We start from the raw sequence: 23,381 nt of genomic DNA, 5'->3' as shown, positions 1-23,381 counted from the left end.
GATTTTATCTGCCACATCTAAGTCTTCCATGCCCTCTACTCTTTTTCAAGGATTCTCTTGGGCTCTCCCCACCTGCAACTCTTGGAATTTATGTCTCTACCTACAGGTAACGTGAAGGTCTACATGCTGCTTACCAGAAGCCCATATTAAATAAAATGACAAAAATGAGTTTAAAATTAAATGAAGGAAAAAGACATATGCCAACACTAATCAAAAAGCAAGAAGCACAAAAGAATAAAAAGCAAGGAGGTAATGGAGAATGGACACTAACAAAGAGCAAAAGACAAAAAGAGCAAAAGACAATTTGCCATAATGTAAATAATTTGATGGTCTCTAAGGCCCTTACTTTTATAAAGTATCTTTACCCATAATAATAATTGTTTCAAAAATCAATCTAGGACAGGGCACAGTGCCTCACTGCCTGTAATTCTAGGACTTTGGGAGGCTGAGGTGGGTGGATCACCTAAGGTCAGGAGTTTGAGACCAGCCTGACCAGCATGGTGAAATCCTGTCTCAATTAAAAATACAAAATTAGCCAACGTGGTGATACATGCCTGTAATCCCAGCTACTCGGGAGGCTTAGGCAGGAGAATTGCTTAAACCAAGGAGGCAGGCGTTGTAGTGAGCCAAGATCGTGTCATTGCACTCCAGCATGGGCAACAAGAGCAAAACTCTCTCAAAAAAATAAATGAATAAATAAAATCCATCTAGGCTGGGGCACGGTGGCTCACACCTGTAATCACAGCACTATGGAAGGTCACTTCAGCTCAGGGGACCAGCCTGGGCAACATAGTGAGACCTCATCTCTACTAAAGTTCAAAAACAATTAGCTGAGTATGATGGCACATGCCTGTAGTCCCAACTACTCAAGAGGGCCAAGCTTGAGCCAGGGAGGTCAAGGCTGTAATAAGCCCTGATGGTGCCACTCCACTCCAGCCTGGGTGACAGAGTGAGACCCTGTCTCAAAAAAAAAAAACAAAAATAATTTTATAAAGTTTTTAAAATTAATCTAAAAAGGCCAAATACAGTGGCTCCTGCCTGTAATCTCAGCACTTTGGGAGGCTGAGTGGGGAGGACTACTTGATCTGAGGAGTTCAAGATTCATCCTGGGTGATACGGTTTGGCTGTGTCCCCACCCAAATCTCATCTTGAATTGTAGTTCCAATTCCCAGGTGTTGTGCGATGGACAGGTGAGAGGTAATTGAACCATGGGGGAGGGTCTTTCCCGAGCTATTCACATGACAGTGAATAAATCTCATGAGATTAGATGGTTTTATAAAGGGGAGTTCCCCTACACAAGCTCTCGACTGCCACCATTCATGTAAGACGTGACTTTGCTCCTCCTTGTCTTCCGCTATGATTGTGATGCCTCCCCAGACATGTGGAATTGTGAGTCAAGTAAACCTCTTTTCTTTGTAAATTATCCAGTCTTGGGTATGTCTTTATCAGCAGCGTGAGAACAAATGAATACAATGGGCAACAGAATGTGACCTCATCTCTACAAAAACAGAAAATAATTAGCTAAGCATGGGGGTGCATGTCTGTAGTCCCAGTTACTCGGAAGGCTGAGGCAAGAGGATGACATAAGCCTAGGATGTAGAGGCTGCAGTGAACTATGAGGGCACCATGGTACTCCAGGCTGGGCAACAGAGTGAGACTCTGTCCCAAAAAAAAAAAGAGTTAAAATTAAATAAACAAATAAAATCCAAGACGAGCTACAGCGCCTGTAATCCCAGCACTTTGGGAGGCCCAGGCAGGAAGATTCCTTGTGTTCAGAAGTTCCAGACCACTCTGGGCAACATAGTGAGACCTCATCTCTACTAAAAATAAAGCAGCTGCATGTGGTGGCTTGCGCTTGCAGTCCCAGCTGCTCAGGAGGCTGAGGTGGAAGGATTACTTGAGCCCAGAAAGTCAAGGGTGCAATAAATCATGTTTATGCCGTTGCACTCCAGCTTGGGTGACAAAGTGAAACTCTATCTTTTAAAAAAAAAAAAAAAACCCCAAAGGATCCAGATTTGCAAACCAGGTTATTATTTAATATTGGACACGGCCGGGTGCGGTGGCTCAAGCCTGTAATCCCAGCACTTTGGGAGGCCGAGACGGGCGGATCACGAGGTCAGGAGATCGAGACCATCCTGGTTAACATGGTGAAACCCCGTCTCTACTAAAAAATACAAAAAACTAGCCGGGCAAGGTGGCGGGTGCCTGTAGTCCCAGCTACTCGGGAGGCTGAGGCAGGAGAATGGTGTGAACCCGGGAGGCGGAGCTTGCAGTGAGCTGAGATCATGCCACTGCACTCCAGCCTGGGCCACAGAGCGAGACTCCGTCTCAAGAAAAAAAAAATTAATATTGGACACATACAAAACATATTTAACATAACTTATAAAACAGATGAAACCAGCAACAAAGCCTGAGGATAGGAATATTTATCTTTTCCCATCCCATCTTTTTGCCTACAGCTGAATTTTGTTCTCCATTCCTTTGCCTTTTAAAAAACTTTTTGGTATTCTCATCTTCTACAATGATTCTTAAACAAGGGAGTCACCTATTCATCTATAACATAATATATGCTAAAGATTTTATTTAAATCTCTTTGTAGTAAAACCACAACGAGATACCATCTCACATCAGTTAGAATGGTGATCACTAAAAAGTCAGGAAACAAGTGCTGGAGAGGATGTGGAGAAATAGGAACGCTTTTACACTGTTGGTGGGCCTGTAAACTAGTTTAACCATTGTGGAAGACAGTGTGGTGATTCCTCAAGGATCTAGAACTAGAAATGCCATTTGACCCACCCATCTCATTACTGGGTATACACCCAAAGGATTATAAATCATGCTGCTATAGGCCTGAGCGCGGTGGCTCAAGCCTGTAATCCCAGCACTTTGGGAGGCCGAGATGGGCGGATCACGAAGTCAGGAGATCGAGACCATCCTGGCTAACACGGTGAAACCCCATCTCTACTAAAAATACAAAAAAATTAGCCAGGCGAGGTGGCGGGCGCCTGTAGTCCCAGCTACTCCGGAGGCTGAGGCAGGAGAATGGCGTAAACCCGGGAGGCGGAACTTGCAGTGTGCTGAGATCCGGCCACTGTACTCCAGCCCGGGCAACAGAGCGAGACTCCGTCTCAAAAAAAAAATAAAAATAAATAAAAAATAAATAAATAAATAAATAAATCATGCTGCTATAAAGACACATGCAGGCCGGGCACGGTGGCTCAAGCCTGTAATCCCAGCACTTTGGGAGGCCGAGACGGGCGGATCACGAGGTCAGGAGATCGAGACCATCCTGGCTAACACGGTGAAACCCCGTCTCTACTGAAAAATACAAAAAACTAGTCGGGCGAGGTGGCGGGCGCCTGTAGTCCCAGTTACTTGGGAGGCTGAGGCAGGAGAATGGCGTGAACCTGAAAGGCAGAGCTTGCAGTGAGCTGAGATCCGGCCACTGCACTCCAGTTTGGGCAACAGAGCGAGACTCCGTCTCAAAAAAAAAAAAAAAAAAAAAAAGACACATGCACACATATGTTTATTGCGGCACTATTCACAATAGCAAAGACTTGGAACCAACCCAAATGCCCATCAATGATAGACTGGATTAAGAAAATGTGGCACATATACACCACGGAATACTATGCAGCCATAAAAAAGGATGAGTTCATGTCCTTTGTAGGGACATGGATAAAGCTGGAAACCATCATTCTCAGCAAACCATTGCAAGGACAGAAAGCCAAACATTGCATGTTCTCTCTCACAGGTGGGAACTGAACAATGAGAACACTCGGACACAGGAAGGGGAACATCATACACCAGGGCCTGTGTGGGGTTGGGGGAGAGGAGAGGGATAGCATTAGGAGCTATACCTAATGTAAATGACAAGTTAATGGGTGCAGCACACCAATATGGCACATGTATACATATGTAACAAACCTGCACGTTGCACACAAGTACCCTAGAACTTAAAGGATAATAATTAAAAATATATATATCTTTGTAGTAATGTAAGAGTACAGAAAACAAGGCATATTTCCAATTATACAAAAATTGAGAAAAGGCTCGATGGCTCATGTCTGTAATTTCAACACTTTGGGAGGCTGAAGCAGGACTACTTGAGGCCAGGAGTTCAAGACCAGCCTAGGCAACAGAGCGAGATCCTGTTCAGGGTCTTGCTTCGTCATCCCAGCTAAAGTACAGTGGCATGACCACAGTTCACTGCAGCCTCAACCTCATAGGCTCAAGTGATCTTTTCAAATTGAAATGTAAGTTGCATTTTCTTTTAATAACTGATGCTGACCTACTAACAAGGAAAAACAGATATATTCTATTCACCAAGTTGGCACCAAAACAAAATTCTAGTTAATCATATTCTGAGTCCAACCTCTTTGTGTCATCAATTTGCATCACAAATGTACTCCTGTTTACTCACTATATTTAAAACAACTTGCAATGGCTAACATAACACCTCAAATTCACGACAGAAGAGAAGGACCCAGTCCATGTTCAGTTACTACAAGATCAATGCCATTTATGTTAGGACTAATTAATGGCATGAAATTCCTAAAGACATATAGATACAAAATAGAGAGAAATAGACCAGGCATGGTGGCTCACGCCTGTAGTCCTAGCTACTGGGTAGGTTGAGGCAGGAGGATTGCTTAAACCCAGGAGTTCAAGGCTGTGCTAAGCCATGATCACACCACTGCACTCCAGCCTTGGTGACAGAATGAGACCCTGCCTCCCACAAAACAAAAAAAGAATTAAGAGGCCGGGTGCGGTGGCTCACACCTGTAATCCCAGCAATTTGGGAGGCCAAGGTGGGTGGATCACGAGAGATCAAGACCATCCTGGTCAACATGGCAAAACCCCGTCTCTACCAAAAATACAAAAATTAGCTGGGCGTGGTGGTGTGCGCCTATAGTCCCAGCTACTCAGGAGACTGAGGCAGAAGAATCACTTGAACCCGGGAGCCGGACGTTGCAGTGAGCAGAGATTGCGCCACTGCACTCCAGCCTGGTGACAGAGCAAGACTCTGTCTCCAAAAAAAAAAAAAGAGGCCAGGCGCGGTGGCTCAAGCCTGTAATCCCAGCACTTTGGGAGGCCGAGACGGGCGGATCACGAGGTCAGGAGATTGAGACCATCCTGGCTAACACAGTGAAACCCCGTCTCTACTAAAAAATACAAAAAACTAGCCGGGCGAGGTGGCGGGCGCCTGTAGTCCCAGCTACTTGGGAGGCTGAGGCAGGAGAATGGCGTAAACCCGGGAGGCGGAGCTTGCAGTGAGCTGAGATCCGGCCACTGCGCTCTAGCCTGGGCGACAGAGCGAGACTCCGCCTCAAAAAAAAAAAAAAAAAAAAAGAATAAAGATAAATATATAGTAGAGACATGTCTGCCTAAATGAAAAATCACACATATTAATAAGAACAGATTGCCAAGTTCCTCAAACAACCAACCAAATATAAGTAAAATAAAACCAAGGTAGAAAGGCCGGAGCGCAGTGGCACAATCTAGGCTAACTCCAGCCTCTGCCTCCCGGATTCACCAATTCTCCCACCTCAGCCTCCCTACTAGCTGGGACTACAGGTGCACACCACCAAGCCCGACTAATTTTCATATTTTTTGGTAGAGATGGGATTTCACCATGTCTGCCAGGCTGGTCTTGAACTCCTGACCTCAAGTGATTCACCCATCTAGGCCTCCCAAAGTGCTGGGATTACAGGTGTGAGCCACCACACCTGGCCCAGAACTTACACTTTAGATCAACTGTACTATATAGACAAACATTAATTGATTATATACTTGCCTGCTTTTTCTCCTTCTTCCAGCCTATGACCTTTGAGAACAAGGGCCTCAAGTGTTTGTTGAAATGAAGAGAAACATCTACACATCCATGAGCTCCTCAATAAATTCAAATAAGTACCTTGCTGTGGTTGGGGGGTAAGGTGCAATCTTGCTCAAGGTGTCTTAGAGAGACTAAGATGAGCAATGTCCCACCATAAATCTTACTCAAAGCACTACACACACTGATGGTGGGACCCTGAGGAAACTAAAATAGGCAACTCACACCTTAAGTCTTACTCAAGAGAGTTTACCCCTTTTCCTGCACACACACAAGACCAGAAGAATGACTGATCCTTCGCCTTAGCTTCATTGCTATGCTAAAAATCACACCCATGCTAATGAGACATGGGACACATGAAGAAACATGTTATCAAACTGTTCAAGTGCCAGAAGTTCCCTGCCTCTACATGCTTAAATATTACTTCGTTCCTATTTTAGCCCCTTAAAATTACTTTCCTGACTGTCTTAGTTGGGCCAGCCACAGAATTCTCTCTTTTGTGCTACCTCCCTGGTACCCTGCCAAAAGCTCCAATAAAGCCTTATCTGACAAAACTTTTTCTATTGCACAGAGCACCCTAAACCTGTGGTTGTAACACTAAGGAAACAGTATTTCTTACCTCAAGTAATAAACACAAAAATAAGAAAAAAATTTTAAGCCACACTTACCCTCCAAGCAAGTCTGCAGTATCACTTTGCTGATTCATATTGACAACCCTCAAACGGTGGCCTTTTATAAAGAAAGTGCAAAAGTGTTATTCCAAAAATTTAAAGACCGATAATATCCAGTATACTCCTTAAGGCTGCAGGAATATGGCATGGGGCTTTATTTTTTGAGACAGACTCTTGTTCTGTCAACCAGGCTACAGTGCAGTGGCCCAATCATGGCTCACTGCAGCCTCAACTTCCTGGGCTCAAGTGATCCTTCTGTCTCAGCCTCTCAAGCACCTGGGACTACCAGCATATACCACCACACTTGGCCAATTTTTTTATTTTTTTTGTAGAGACATGGTGTCATGATGTTGCCAGGCTGGTCTTGAACTCCTGGGTTCAAGCAATCCTCCCACCTCAGGCTCCCAAAGTGCTAGGATTACAGGCATGAGCCACTGCGCCCAGCAATAAGGTAAATTTTCAAATGTGCATTTGTTCTGAATCATGACAGCCCAGAAGTTGGAGACCAACCTGGGCAACACAGCGAGACCTCGTTTCTACAAGAAATTTTAAAAATTAGCCAGATGTGGTGGCATAGGCCTGTAATCTCAGCTATCTGGGAGGCTGAGGTAAGAAGATCACTTGAGCCTGGGAGGTCAAGGGTGCAGTGAGCTGTGAGCTCGCCACTGCATTCCAGCCTAAGCAACAGTGCGACTCTGTCTCAAAAAGAATAAAAATGCCAGGTGTGGTGGCTCAAGCCTGTAATCCCAGCACTTTGGGAGGCCGAGACAGGCGGATCACGAGGTCAGGAGATCGAGACCATCCTGGCTAACACGGTGAAACCCCGTCTCTACTAAAAAATACAAAAAACTAGCCGGGCGAGGTGGCGGGTGCCTGTAGTCCCAGCTACTTGGGAGGCTGAGGCAGGAGAATGGCGTAAACCCGGGAAGCGGAGCTTGCAGTGAGCTGAGATCCGGCCACTGCACTCCAGTTTGGGCAACAGAGCGAGACTCCGTCTCAAAAAAAAAAAAAAAAAGAATAAAAATAAAAAAGAAATGAGGTATAATGCAACATGTAGAATATAATCCCATATCTGTTTTGAAATAAAACAAAATCTATTCATATATGTATTTGCATAGGCACAGATTAGAAATAATTTAATAATAATCTATTAAAAGTAGTTAGTTCCAGGCAAAGAGATTGTATGTGGGGTGCTGGCACTTTCTAAACTCTGTGGTCTTTGGATTTCATATTTTTAAAAAAGGAAAGAAAGTAGTCAGTGTGAAATGTCTAGGGGCAGATTTATTTCCTCTAGGGATTACCTGTAATGTGAGCCAAGTATTGGACAGTAGAAGTTTTGCCAGTTCCGGTCTCTCCCACCAGCAACACAGGCTCCCCTTTGCTGACACACACTGCAAGCTGCTCAATGAGAACAGAGGATGGCCGTGTAGCAGCAAAAGTGAACTTCTCCCTGGAAAGGAGAAAAGAGTTTAAAAACCACGCTGAAAGCTTCTCCTAGTTTTGCTCTGGGAAACCAGATATTCCAGGTTCAACAAACAAGGATGAGAAAACAGCTCAGAGTAACTGTCTTCAAGTTATACCAGGTAGTCTTACAACATACAAAAATTACAGAATTTAGTTTTTCTGCAAACACTGAATACTCACACATCTGATACCATGCTAGGCTCTGAAGATTAAAAAGATCAATAAGACAAGACTATCTGTACCAGTTAGCTCATCTTGGACAAATTACTTAATGTGTCTTAGCCTCAGTTTCCTCACCTGTAAGATGTGGGTAACAACAGTACCGAGTTGTAATAGGTTAATAATCTTCCCCAAATTCATGCCTACCCATATCCTATGAATGTGACCTTATTTCAAAATAGTGTCTTTGAAGAAATTTAATCAAATTAAGATAAGGTCATATTGCATTAGGGTGGGTCTTAAATCCAATGACTGGTGTCCTTATAAAAGGAAGATTTGGTGACACAGAAATACACACACAAGGCAGGGCGCGGTGGCTCATGCCTAAAATCCCAGCACTTTGGGAGGCCGAGGCGGGCAGATCACAAGGTCAGGAGTTCAACACCAGCCTAGCCAATATGGTGAAACCTCATCTCTACTAAAAATACAAAAATTAGCCGGGCGTGGTGGCGGACACCTGCAGTCCCAGCTATTCAGGAGGTTGAGGCAGGAGAATCGTTTGAACCCTGGAGGTGGAGGTTGCAATGAGCTGAGATCACGCCACTGCACTCCAGCCTGGGCGACAGAGCAAGACTCCATCTCAAAAAAAAAAAGAAAAGAAAAGAAAAAAAATACACACACAAGGAAGAAGGGCCACGCGATAAGAGAGACAAAACTTAAGAGTGATACAAATACAAGCCAAGGAACATCAAGGACTGCTGGGAGCCAAAGAAACCAGGAAGAGGCCAGGCACCGTGGCTCAGGCCTGTAATCTCAGCACTTTGGGAGGTCAAGGCAGGTAGATCATCTGAGGTCAGGAGTTGAAGACCAACCTGGCCAAGATGGTGAAACCCTGTCTCTACTAAAAATAAAAAAATTAGCTGGGCGTGGTGGCACATGCCTGTAATCCCAGCTATTCGGGAGGCTGAGGCACGAGAATCGCTTGAACCAGGGAGCCACAGGTTGCTGTGAACCAACATGTACCGCTGTACTCCAGCCTGGGCAACCCAGTGAGACTCTGTCTCAAAAACAAAAAAAGAAAAGAAAGAAAGAAATCAGGAAGATGCAAGAAAGCATTCTCCCCTAGAGCCTTCAGAGGGGAGGAGCATGGCCCCATCGAAACCTTGATTTTACACTTCCAGCCTCCAGGACTACGAAAGAATAATGTCTATTGTTTAAAACCACCAAGTTTATGGTAATTTGTTATGGCAGCCCCAGGATACTAATATATTAATTCACAGGATTATTACAACCACTACATGAGAAAATATGTAAAGCACTTAGTACATAGTCAGACATGTAATAAGTATTTAAAGTCACCTCGATCTCAGAATCTTATATAACCCCAGCCTTCCAGGAATTTAAAGACTGATGTTAGACATAAGCCTGACTTCCAACTGAGGCTTACTTCACTAAATACACTGCAGTGAATAAAATCAATAATTCATCTTTGGTAGTGCCAAGTCTCTAATGACTTTTACTGCCTCTTTCACCTATTAATAACTAATTTCACAGAACATACTTTGGGAAAACACTGCTCCTTCCCATATAGTGTACTACAGATATCACAGTTCAGACATGTATTTTGCACACGGAGAAGAGGCTGAGCCAGACCTTCTATCAAGTTTCTGGAAACCCCACAGTTGGCAGCTTAGTTTAGAGGCCTACCTACCTCTGCATGTGAACAGCCTCACTTTGTTTCCGTAGAAGCCGCACTCGACCCACTTGCAAATCTAGCTCATTGATCACAATTTCTGGTTTATAAAGTTGACAAAAGAATTCAGCCTGTGGGAGATAAGATTTTACTGAGTAAAAATCCACATGCTTTTTGAGTATTTCTTCATCCAGAGGCTTATTTTGGCCCTCAAATTAGCAGTCTACAAAGAATCATTCTCTACTTCCCAGATAGTTGAGCTGGCTTTTCATAAAGAAATTTCTTTTTTCATTTTCCAAACTTCTAATACTATGTTTTCAAAACATTTACCATTCCCTAAAATGGTACTTTTCAGATAAGCCCTACCTATACATGGAGTGAACACACTGATACATTTGATAGAAAAAGTGAACAGTAAGTCTACACCTAAAAGGTAAGAAAAAAAAAAATCAGACGAATCTTTCTCTAACTATGCGCTCCTCTGCTTTAAATTTCTAACATAATGTAGGAAATCATGGTACATCTGACTACAGCCAAAGCAAAAAGAGCTGTGGCAGATGCTCCTGGATGTCTACCCAACAGCCATTCTTCTCTTCTCCAAAGAATACAGATTTTGTTCAGGTTTGGGGCAGGAGTAAAAGCAAAGTGCTCTTGGAAAAGTGAGCCCTCCCAAAACAAAAGAAGATGAATATTGGTGGAATGAATATTCATGGTGTTTTCATTCTTCTTCCTTACGATTAATATATGTATCATTTAAGTCCCTTTCAGTAGGACGTTTTATGACCTCCAGCCAAAACCACCCCAACTATTTCAGAAGCCTTATAAAAATCTCTACTATTGTAAAATTCCTGACATAAGATCTTTTACAGTCACCATTCATGTGAGAATGTCAGACATCTGCTTCAAGATGAGCCCAGACATTTTTTCCAGACACCAATACCACTGCTGAAAGGATCTCTCCTCCCAAAATACGTATGACATAAAACAAGAATGGCAAAATATTAACAATGTCAACAATGAAACTAAGTAGTGAGTATCCAGGTATTCACTGGTACTACTCTTCAACAATTTTTGTTTGTTTGGTTGGTTGGTTTTCATTGGAGAAGGAGTCTGGATCTGTCGCCCAGGTTGGAGTGCAGTGGCACAATCTCGGCTCACTGCAACCTCTGCCTCCGGGGTTCAAGCGATTCTCCCGCTTCAGCCTCCCGAGTAGCTGGGAATACAGGCATGTGCCACCACACCCAGATAATTCATTGTATTTTTTTAGTAGATACAGGGTTTCACAATGTTGGCCAGGCTGGTCTCAAACTCCCAAACTCAGGTGATCCACCCGCCTCCGCCTACCAAAGTCCTGGGATTACAGGTGTGAGCCACCACACTCGGTCTCTTGCCAACTTTTCTAATAAGGGAAAATAATAAAAAAGATGGAAAAACTTTGTGCAGCATTAAGTTATAGACAAAGGTATTACTAAAACATAGTTACAGTCCTGAGTCTATTAGCTACAAAATAAAATAAATGCTCACTAAAACACTGCAGAAGGGCCGGGCACGGTGGCTCACGCCTGTAATCCCAGCGCTTTGGGAGGCCGAGGTGGGTGGATCACAAGGTCAGGAGATCGAGACCACGGTGAAACCCCATCTCTACTAAAACTACAAAAAAAATTAGTCGGGCACGGTGGCAGGAGAATGGTGTGATCCCAGGAGGTGGAGCTTGCAGTGAGCCGAGATCGCACCACTGCACTCCAGCCTGGGGGACAGTGTGAGACTCTGTCACAAAAAAAACAAAACAAAACAAAACAAAAAAAACATTGCAGAAGATACAAGACATGAGGAAGCTCCCTTTAAGAATGTGGAACATGGCCGGGCACAGTGGCTTACGCCTGCAATCCCAGCACTTCAGAAGGCAGAGGCTGGTTGGATCACCTGAGGTCACGAGTTCCAGACCAGCCTGACCATCATGGAGAAACCCCATCTCTACTAAAAATACAAAATTAGTTGGGTGTGGTGGCGCATGCCTGTAATCCCAGCTACTTGGGAGGCTGAGGCAGGAGAATCGCTTGAACCCGGGAGGTGGAGGCTGCGGTGAGCCAAGGTCGTGCCATTGCACTCATGCCATTTGGGAGTTGTACGCCCACAAGAGGCCACAATAAAAGCGTCAACTTTTACAAAAGAAGCACCACTGCAAACGCTGTTCCAACTAAGGACTAGAGACCAGCAAGCAAGCAAGCAAAAAATCCTAGCCTCCTTTCAACAGGAAAGTAAAAAAACAGCACACATACCTTTTTTCTAGAAATGTTCAATTTGCTTCCAATAACTTCCGCCATTTTCAGTTTGCTCATATGCTCAGAAAGCATTGCTGTGAAACAGTCTAGAGCCTATTAAAATAACCAAGGTAAATGCTGACTGATTTTTAAAATAATATGTTAATCATAGAGCATCCTTTTCCTGGCCACAAGAGGGAGAAACACAAAATCCAGCAGGAATATTTCTCTAAAAATGAAGGCAGTGCAAGTAAGGAACCAATCCAGGACTCAGGACCTGACCATAATGGAGAGATAGGACATCAACAAATATAAATAATTGACTACTGAAATACTCGCAAAATTAAAAAAAGCACCCAACACCCCACTTTGCAAATCCTAGCTTCGGGCAAAGAAGAGCAATTAGTGTTGACCACTGGGTATGTGTTTCAAGGAGAACTGACTCATATAGTGCTGAGGTAACATCAAAAGACTGCTTTCTAAGCGTAAGAGAAACATTAGGTGTGCAACACCTCATAGGTCATTATTTTAACCTAGTACTCAATCTTAGCAACTACCAGTGAGCCAACCAGTTATGTTGTCTGACGTAATGAAACATAAAATACCACCAAAAATGGATTGTACCCCAAAAATGTTAAACTTGAATTCATCAAGCATTTTCTGTATTTTCTATTTACAGAAAATATGAGAGATAAAATAAGGTAAAGGACACCACGAGTGTGGAATTGAAACTACCTTTGCAAAGATTATTACAGCAATCTAACATGGCTGACTCCATCTTACTTCTAAGCCTCACAGGCTGGCCATCTTCACTCATTCCTAGGCATAGGACAAGCTAACCATGGTAGGAATTTAGTTTATAGTTTAACTTGGAAGCAAGCATGATAATAGTCCCTCCCTAAAACTAACCCCCTCTTTGCTCAGGGACCAAATACTCGCAATGAAAGACCACAAGATTAGGATTAGGATTATGGGAGGGACCTTAATTCTGCTAAAATGTAGGTATAGTTTCTATAATCCCTTACTGCTCAGGAGTCATGTGGCCAGAGGTCACAAGATTTGTGGCTTCCCCCATCACAAAAACTAAAATTGGCCTTTTGAGGTGATTTTCAGATTTTTGCATTCTGGCAACTAACCCCACCTGACTCAGTCACCCCACCCAGAAGCAGACTCAATATACAAGACCATTTTCCACATCCCTATGAGTTCATCCCCAACCAATCAGCAGCACCCATTCCCTAGTATCCTGCCCACCAAATTATCCATAAAAACCCTAGCTTCTGAGTTATCAGGGAGATTGATTTCAGTAACAACTCCATTTCCTATACGGCTAGCCTAGCATTCATCAAGCTCTCTTGAAGACTGCTTTGAGTAATAATAAAACTAGTCTCCCATACAGTGGGCTCTGCGTGAATTACTCTATTGCAATTCCCGTCATGATAAATTTTCTGTCTAGGCAGCAGGCAAGGTGAACCCGTTGAGCAGTTACAATCTGATCTATTTTGTTTTCTTTCTTTTTAAAAGTATTTTATATTTTTGTTCTGACAGTTGAAATACTCAGAATACAACACTTAATATACAGCATTGCCTCAACTGATAAAAAAGAGAAAATAGGCCCCAAATACTGCAAATGGCTTTTGTCTCAGTGGTAGAGTTAGTAGTTAAGTTTCTTCCATCATCTTTTCTATTGTTTTTTAACAAGAAGAATCTAGTCCTTTCAGAATTAAAATATATTTTAAAGCCGTAATTTTAAGTAAAGTCAGTTTACAAGACGCCAAAAGACCCAAATAATGGCAACCCTAACATTTAGTAATAAGCAGGAAAACTTATACCCAGAAATCTAAAGTTATGAACATCAATATTAAAAATACAGGATTTACTATTATAATACAGTTGTCCCTACGTATTCCTGGGGGACTGGTTCCAGGACCTCTCACAGAAACCAAAATCGCTTATATAAAATGGCATAGGGTGACCGGGTGCGGCAGCTCACGCCTGTAATCCCAGCACTTTGGGAGGTCGAGGTGGGCGGATCACGAGGTCAGGAGATCGACATCATCCTGGCTAACACGGTGAAACCCCATCCCTACTAAAAATACAAAAAAAATCAGCCAGGCGTGGTGGTGGGCACCTGTAGTCCCAACTACTGGGAAGGCTGAGGTAGGAGAATGGCGGGAACCCAAACTCCGCCAAGGAGGCAGAGCTTGTACTGAGCTGAGATGTCACCACTGCACTCCAGCCTGGGCGACAGAGCGAGGCTCCGTCTCAAAAAACAAACAAAAAAAAGGCATAGGGCCCGTGTCGGTATGTAGAAAAATAAGCAAAAGAAAAAAAAATTTTAAAGGCGTAGAATCTGCATATAACCTATTCACACCCTCTTTATTTTATTTAAATCTCTAGATTATTTAAAATACCTGATACAATGCAAATGCTATATAGTTATTACACTGTATTGTCCAGGGAATAATCCCAAGGGAAAAAAGTCTGTACATGTTCAATACAATCATCATTTCTTTCCTGAAATATTTTATTTATTTATTTCTTTATTTACTTTTTACTGTCCACCTTAGGGACAGGAATGGAATATTTTAGATCCAAGTTTGGTTGACTCCACAGATGCAGAGCTCACAGAAACGAGGGCTAACAGTAGTCCCCAAAAGCAATCTTCCTCTGAACAAATTTGACTGTAAATATTTTTGAGGAAATAAAAAGTTCTCAATGTCCTTAGAGAAATCACAACTTAGGTCTAACATGAAAATACAGGTGGAGTTGTTAAATTAACTGTAACATAAATTATAGTAGAGCTGGTATTTGATAAAGGTATTTGGTCTGGATGGAATAAGCAGGGAAAAGAGCTGGACAAAAACAATTTGCCAGTTCTCAAAAGAACATACACTACTGATTTGAAAAGGCTGGTCTCAAATTCAGTAGAAATATATTTTAGAGTAGAAGAGAACAATTATTCTGGTTACCGTATATATAACAGTTTAAAAGAGTTACTTCTAAAAGAACATCCAACTCCTTTCGTTCTTATTCCACCTTACCACTATAATTTGGTCTTCTGTAATAATATCCACTAGAATGGTTAAGTCCTGTGCACATACATGCTCCCATCAGAGATACTAACAATGGACCCCAGATGCATTAGACAAAAGAGTCCACCACCCTCATTAGAAACCCATCCTGGATTTATGGTGTCTTACAAAGAGGTTCAGTCAAGCAACATCAAGCAGCCCTACTGAGAAAAAAGTAGAGGGATTGGACAGATACAAATTTATCAAACAGACTAAGAAATTACATATAGGAACAAATATTGCTTTATTATTACCCGGGAGTTTCTTTCATTTTACTTTAATTTCACTATCTGTTTTACTCTATATCAAACTATACTTCTTTTGAAATTAATAATAATTTGTTTCAAAAACCACAAAACATGTATTACATTCAATTAGCTTTAATGCCACTTTAGCTGAGTTTTAACTAGCTAAGAATAACAAACCAGGCCAGGCACAGTGGCTCACACCTGTAATCCCAGCACTCTGGGAGGCCAAGGCCAGTGGATCACTTGAGGTCAGGAGCTCAAGACCAGCCTGGCCAACATGGTGAAACCCCATCTCTGCTAAAAATACAAAAATCAGTCAGGCGTGGTGGCAGGTGCCTGTAATCTCAGCTACTCGGGAGGCTGAGGCAGGAGAATCGCTGGAACTCAGGAGGCGGAGGTTGCAGTGAGCCGAGATCGCGCAACTGCACTCCAGCCTGGGGGACAAGAGCGAGACTTCGTCTCAAAAAATAAAAAAAATAAAAAAAATAAAAAAAACCATACTTGGAAAAAAGAAAAAAGTCTGATGACAATCAAAAGACAGAAAATAACAATGGAAGTCAACAGCCTTACAGAACCAAAAGAACAAAGACTGGAAAACTATGTCTTACCTCTTGAAAAATATTCAATGATGCTGATAAAGATGAACTGTCAAAGCTATGGGCAATCCTATTACACCAATTCAGCAGATCCCTTTAAAAAAAAGAAAAGAAAAAACGAAAAGACCACAGGCCAAAGACATCAGGGGCATCAGAATTTATTGACCCACTTAAGTCTGGGCTTACCTGACAACTCTCTTCTTTCTTCTGACAGTGCTTAGATAAAAGGTATTTGAGCAACCAGTAATTAAGGGTTCCCAATCCTTCCCCTCTTTGTATTTGTGTGTAAAATTTAAAAGCAAAACAAAGAGTTCCCAATCTTCACCCATTCCAGGAAGTGACCTATAAAATCATTACTCTGCCTTCCATGCCAGACAAGGTAGCAGGAAAGGAGGGGAGCAACCAAATCAGATCAGAATGAGGAGTTTTTTTTTGTTTTTGTTTTTGTTTTGAGACAGAGTCTTACTCTGTTGCCCAGGCTGGAGTGCAGTGGTGCAATCTCAGCTCACCGCAACCTCTGCCCAGGTTCGAGCAATTCTCTGCCTCAGCCTCCCGAGTAGCTGGGATTACAGGCATCTGCCACCGCTCCCAGCTAATTTTTGTATTTTTTTTTTTTTTTTTAGTAGAGACGAGGTTTCACCCTGTTGGCCAGGATGGTCTCGAATTCCTGATCTCGTGATCTGCCTGCCTCGGCCTCCCAAAGTGCTGGGATTACAGGTGTGAGCCACCGTGCTCAGCCTGAGGAGATGCCCATTTCTAATTCTCACTTCTCAAAGGGAAAGTCAACCACTGAGAACAGACAACGGCACAGAAGTCATAGATAGCAAAATCCAAGACTTACTTAAGACTCCAAGTGTCAGAAAAGGGCATTTGGTGAAAGAATTATGTTAGGAGCCATTCACAAGTTTGTCTTTAAAAGTTATTTTTTAAAGTTAAAAACATTACCCTAATCAAGCCTTCCCAGTCGTTAATTACAAATCTGAAAAAGGGATCTGACACCATGAAGCAACCTATAATTTCAAAACCTGACCATTTCCTTCTAGCTGGTAAGAACTTTGAACCTAGGAGGCAGAGGCTGGAGCGAGCCGAGACTGCGCCACTGCACTCTAGCCTGGGTGACAGAGTGGGGGACTCTGGTCTCACAAAAAAAAAAGAAAGAAAAGAAAAAATTGTTTAGTCCAGTACCTTAAAGATAATTCTCTTCCCTCAAGGGTTGGTCTTTTGTTTTCTCTTCTGGCTTCTGAAACTTCTTCAGGTGCCTGTTCACATCCAACAGAACTATCACTCCAAGAATGATGTTTCTCTCCAGTAAGTTGGATATAAATGTCAAGCAGGTGATCAACCACTGCCAATAGACTAGGATATCTGCTCTGAAGAACCTGACAGAGGGAAAAAAAAAAAAAGAAAATTTAGCAACCAGCATGGTAATTTTTAAAAGCACACAAACTACTGCCGAAACTAGTCAGCCAAAAAATGGATTTCTCTATGAAATTTGTTCACTGGGGACGGTAGCTCACACCTGTAATCCCAACACTTTGAGAAGCCAAGGCAGAGGGATTGCTTGAATTCAGGAGTTTGAGATCAACCTGGGCAACATGGTGAAACTTCGTCTCTACAAAAAATACAAATATTAGCTGGGCTTGGTAGCGTGTGCCTGTAGTCCCAGGTACTCAGGAGGCTGAGTAGGGAGGATCATCTGAGACTGGGAGGTCAAAGCTGCAGTGAGCAGTGATCATGCCTAGGTGACAGAGCAAGACCCTGTCTCAGAAAAAGTAAATAAATAAAAAATAAAAATAGGCCGGGCACGGTAGCTCACGCTTGTAATCTCAGCACTTTGGGAGGCCAAGACGGGCAGATCACGAAGCCAGGAGATCTAGACCATCCTGGCTAACATGGTGAAACCCCATCTCTACTGAAAATACAAAAAAACACAAAAAATTAGCCGGGCGTGGTGGCAGGCACCCAGCTACTCGGGAGGCTGAGGCAGGAGAATGGCGTGAACCCGGGAGGCTGAGCTTGCAGTGAACCAAGAACACGCCACCTGCACTCCAGCCCGTGCGACAGAGCGAGATTCCATCTCAAATGAATGAACGAACGAATGAATGAATGAATGAATGAATGAAATGTGTCAACTTCACCAAAAATAAGAACTTCCCTTTACCCACTCCCGCTCCCACCCATCTACCTCACTCAAACATCATGATTTTCTTCCTACCCAGAACTCAATTATCTGGCAATCTCACCATCTATAACACAGTTTCAGGGGTAGAAGTCATGTTAAAAGGTTCTCCAAGTAACCAAAATATATGCAACCAACTCCAAGGAATTTATTCATTAAAGAATTCTTAAATTACTATTTAATTTCAAACACAGCTCTGGTAAGGTTCATTATGTAATTTCTCAGTGAAAAGCATGTAAAAGGAGCAGGGTACAGTGGATCACACCTGTAATCCCAGCACTTTGGGAGGCTGATGTGGGCAGATTGCCTGAGTCCAAGAGTTGAGATAAGCCTGGGCAACATGGTGAAAACCCGTCTCTACAAAAAATTTGCTGGGTGGGGTGGCACACACCTGTAGTCAGTCCCATCTACTTGGCAGGCTGAGGTGGGAAGATCACCTAAGCCTGAGAGGTTGAGGCTGCAGTGAGCTGAGCACCACTGCAGTGCACCACTGCACTCTAGCCTGGGTGACAGAGTAAGACCTTCTCTCAAAAAAATAGTAAGATATAAAATCAGTTAAGCTGGGTGTGGGGGCTCATGCCTGTAATTCTAGCACTTCAGGAGGCCGAGGTCAGTGGATCACGAGGTCAAGAGACCGAGACCATCCCGGCCAACATGGTGAAACCCTGTCTCTACTAAAAATACAAAAATTAGCTGGGCGTGGCAGCATGTTGCAGGAAGTCAGGGACCCTGAATGGAGGGACTGGCTGAAGCCACAGCAGAAGAACATAAATTGTGAAGATTTCATGGGCATTTATCAGTTCCCAAATAATACTTTTATAATTTCTTATGCCTATCTTTAATCTGTTAATCCTGTTATCTTCGTAAGCTGAGGATGTACATCACCTCAGGACCACTGTGATAATTGTGTTAACTGTACAAATTGATTGTAAAACGTGTGTTCGAACAATACGAAATCAGTGCACCTTGAAAAAGAACAGAATAACAGTGATTTTTAGGGAACAAGGACAGACAACCGTATGTTTCTCCTTGCAGAGAGCCTATAAACGGACGTGCAAGTAGGGAAGATATCACTAAATTCTTTTCCTAGCAAGGAATATTAATACTAATACCCTGGGAAAGGAATGCATTCCTTGGGGGAGGTCTATAAACAGCTCTGGGAGTGTCTGTCCTATGCAGTTGAGATAAGGTTTGAGATATACCCTGGTCTACTGCAGTATCCTCAGGCTTACTAGGGTGGGGAAAAAACTCCTCCCTGGTAAATTTGTGGTCAGACTGGTTCTCTGCTCTTGAACCCTGTTTTCTGTTAAGATGTTTATCAAGACAACACGTGCACTGCTGAACACAGACCCTTATCAGTAGTTCTGCTTTTGCCTTTTGCTTTGTGATCTTTGTTGGACCCTTATTAGTAGTTCTGCTTTTTGCCCTTTGATGCATGTGATCTTTGTACCTACTCCCTGTTCTTACACCCTCTACCCTTTTGAAACCCTTAATAAAAAAACTTGCTGGTTTAAGGCTCAGGTGGGCATCATGGTCCTACAGATATATGATGCCACCCCTGGGGGCCCAGCTGTAAAATTCCTCTCTTTGTACTCTTTCTCTTTATTGCTGAGTTGGCCGACCCTTATGGAAAATAGAAAGAACCTATGTTGAAATATTGGGGGCGGTTCCCCCAGTAGCGGCACACACCTGTAGCCCCAGCTACTTGGGAGGCTGAGGCAGGAGAATCACTTGAATCTGGGAGGTGGGGTTTCATCATGTTGGCCAGGCTGGTCTCAAACACCTGACCTCAGATGACCTGCCTGCACTCAGCCTCCTAAAGCGTTGGCATTATAGGTGTGAGCCACTGTGCCTGGCCACAAACTTCAAATATTTTCCTACATTTTCTTTTTTTTTTTTTTTTTTTGGTTTGAGACAGAGTCTTTCTCTGTCTCCCAGAACAGTGCTCTGTGGCATGATCTTGGCTTGCTGCAACCGCTACTAAAAATACAAAAGAAAATAGCCAAGGGTGTGGTGGGCACCTGTAATCCCAGCTACTTGGGAGGCTGAGGCATGAGAATTGCCTGAACCCAGGAGGCAGAGGTTGCAGTGAGCCAAAGTCATGCCATTGCACTCCAGCCTCGGCAACAAGAGCGAAACTCAGTCTTAAAAAAAAAAAAAGAAGAAGAAGAAGTTTGTTTGGTAACACATATTTACCTACATCAAGAAAGGGAAAAGTATCTCTTCCATGTCTGCATGACCACTGACAATGCTTTGTCTGCCACTCTCCTAGATAAAGCACTGGGGAAGGGAAATCTTCCAAGTGAGACATACAAGGGAAGTGGGGCATGAGCACAGTCAAGTGTAGTATACTTCTTACTGATCTAGGATAACTACAATACTAGAAACGGAATCAATGTAGAAAACCTATAAAGTGATTTACCTCAATTCTCATTAATTCCTAGATCAAAATGTCCATTAAGTTAAGTGTGAAAGATATGACGTCAAATCAACTTAGTAAAATGATCCTGTGGAGACAACTAGGAAAATCTGAATATAATTTAAGAATGCAGGCCGGGCGCGGTGGCTCAAGCCTGTAATCCCAGCACTTTGGGAGGCCGAGACGGGAGGATCATGAGGTCAGGAGTTCGAGACCATCCTGGCTAACACGGTGAAACCCCGTCTCTACTAAAAAAATACAAAAAGCTAGCCGGGCGAGGTGGCTGGCGCCTGTAGTCCCAGCTACTTGGGAGGCTGAGGCAGGAGAATGGCATAAACCCGGGAGGCGGAGCTTGCAGTGAGCTGAGATCTGGCCACTGCACTCCAGCCCGGGCGACAGAGCGAGACTCCGTCTCAAAAAAAAAGAAGAAGAAGAAAAAAAAAGAATGCAATGATACTGAGGAATTACTGTTCATTTTATTGTGCATAATGTTATTGTGGTTATATATAAAAATGCCATTAAATTTTTAGAGATGTATGTTGGGAGTTTGCTTTCAAATATATTAGTACAGAAAAAATAATAGATGAAGCAAATACAGTAAAATACTAGCACACAGACTGTAAAATTTAGGTTGATGAGTGTTCTGGTGGTTTATTACACTGTTTCCTATTTCATGCAAGTTTGGAACTTTTCATGTAAAAAAGAAAACCACGGACATCTTCTAAGGTGGTTTATCATACTATTTCCTGTTTCATGCAAGTTTGGAACTTTTCACGTAAAAAAGAAAAGCATTGATCTTTTTTTTTTTTTTTTTTGAGACCGAGTCTCACTCTGTAGCCCAGGCTGGCATGCAGTGGCGCTATCTTGGCTCACTGCAAGCTCTGACTCCCGGGTTCACACCATTCTCCTGCCTCAGCCTCCCCAGTAGCTGGGACTACAGGCGCCCGAACCACACCCGGCTTATTTTTTGTATTTTTAGTACAGACGGGGCTTCACCGTGTTAGCCAGGATGATCTCTACCTCCTGACCTTGTGATCTGCCCACCTCGGCCTCCCAAAGTGCTGGGATTACAGGCGGGAGCCACCGTGCCCGGCCAGCATTGATACTTTCTAAGACCCACATACCTCATTCAGTTCTCGCTTATCCAGGTTATCCAGGTGAATTTTGGTCCAATATTTGTCTAGCAAAGTAGCATGACTGTTTAGCGGTCGATACCAATTTCCTCCACAGCTCAAGAGTCTATGTTTCAAAATAAAAAACACAGTCACACAAAATTCCAAATGTTAATCCTGAATTGCACCTTTGGATATTACTTGCTGTACACTGTCTCACATAGGAAAAATATTCACAATCCCTTCTGTTTCCAGATGCTACACTGTTGGGCTTACCGGGCAGATGACAAATGAAAGGCTGATAGTTAACCCATGTTTGGCTCTTCTCCTAAGAAGCAGTGATAGTGCGTTAATCAAAATTTTCAAATCACTGCAAATAATTCTACAAAGTAAATGTTTTTATTTCAATGATAGGTTCCTCTTCCTTAAGACATAAATACCTTCAGGAAAGAGAAAGCATAATCTAAGGCTCATAGCATTAACATTAAGTTCACTGCTTGTTACCAGAAGCTACAGTACTTAAAACCATTAAAAATTTCCAGAAGAGAAAAAAGTAGAGAAGGAATATACATTACACATACACTCTGGGGAAGGTACATGCTTATGCATAAGCCACTTAGTTCTCATAACTCTCCTGAGAGGAAGATGCCATTCCTTTCTTCTGACATAAATGGAAGAGAAGGAAAGAATGGCCCTTATACACTCAACTGTAACTGAAAATGGCAGAACTGAAAATTGAATTCAAGTTTATCAGATCAAAAGTTTGTCTAACATCTTTCCACGATGTCCCAGGTCTTTCTGGGAAGTGTTTGAATCTACCAGGGAAGAACTTCACTGTCTCTATAAATAAAATTAAGGTCAGCCAAGCTCAGTGGCTCATGTCAGCAGTTCCAGAACTTTGGGAGGTCAAAGCAGGAAGATCGCTTGAGCCCAGGAGTTCGAGACCAGCCTGGGCAACAAATTAAGGCCTCATCTCTAAAAAAAAAAAACAAAACAAAACATAAAATAAGACGGGCGTGGTGGCTCACACCTGTAATCTCAGCACTTTCAGAGGCTGAGGCAGATGGATTGCTTGAGGCCAGAAGTTTGAGACCAGCCTGGGCGACATGGCAAAAACCCTGTCTCTACTAGAAACACAACAATGAGGCATCGTGGCGTGCGCCTGTAGTCCCAGCTACCTGGGAGACTGAGGCACAAGAATCGCTTGAACCCAGGAGGTAGAGGTTGCAGTGAGCCAAATCATGCCACTACACTACAGCCTGGGCGACAGAGTGAGACTCGGTCTCAAAAAAAATTAATTAAATAAAATTAAAAATCAAGGTCTCTCAAAACTAACAGTGCCAGATACAGTGGCTCATGCCTGTCATAACAACACTTAGGAGGCCACAGTGGAAGGACTGCTTGAGTCCAGGAGTTCAACACCAGCCTGGGCAATGCAGCGAGATCCCATCTCTTGAAAAAAAAAAAAAGTTTTTAGCCAGGCATGGTGGTGCACACCTGTAGTCCTAGCTACTCAAGAGGCTGAGGCAGGAGGATCACTTGAGCCCAGGAGTTTGTGGTTACAGTAAGATTTGATTAAGCCACTGCATTCCAGCCTGGGTACAAAGCAAAACACTGTCTCTAAAAATGAAATAAATGTATAAAACAAAAGTAACAGGATTGGGCCGGGCAC

At 43.0% G+C, this 23,381-nt stretch overlaps 1 protein-coding gene across 3 annotated transcripts in view; it reads right to left on the bottom strand.

The window, feature by feature from the left end:
• Window positions 1–23,381, bottom strand: part of MDN1 (midasin AAA ATPase 1) — a 188,307-nt gene that overhangs the window by 127,532 nt on the left and 37,394 nt on the right. For all 3 annotated transcript variants that reach the window (XM_030928052.1, XM_030928051.1, XM_030928050.1), the window contains exons 9-15: window positions 21,722–21,836; window positions 17,185–17,378; window positions 16,012–16,093; window positions 12,100–12,195; window positions 9,839–9,951; window positions 7,806–7,954; window positions 6,502–6,562 (exon numbers count right to left, since the gene is read on the bottom strand). In XM_030928052.1, the coding sequence (XP_030783912.1) occupies window positions 6,502–6,562; window positions 7,806–7,954; window positions 9,839–9,951; window positions 12,100–12,195; window positions 16,012–16,093; window positions 17,185–17,378; window positions 21,722–21,836 (810 nt within the window). The remainder of the gene's footprint in view (window positions 1–6,501; window positions 6,563–7,805; window positions 7,955–9,838; window positions 9,952–12,099; window positions 12,196–16,011; window positions 16,094–17,184; window positions 17,379–21,721; window positions 21,837–23,381) is intronic.

Source organism: Rhinopithecus roxellana, chromosome 4 (assembly GCF_007565055.1).
Source record: "Rhinopithecus roxellana isolate Shanxi Qingling chromosome 4, ASM756505v1, whole genome shotgun sequence".
NCBI classification, from domain to species: Eukaryota; Metazoa; Chordata; class Mammalia; order Primates; family Cercopithecidae; genus Rhinopithecus; species Rhinopithecus roxellana.
This window is presented reverse-complemented; position numbering and strand designations above follow the sequence as displayed.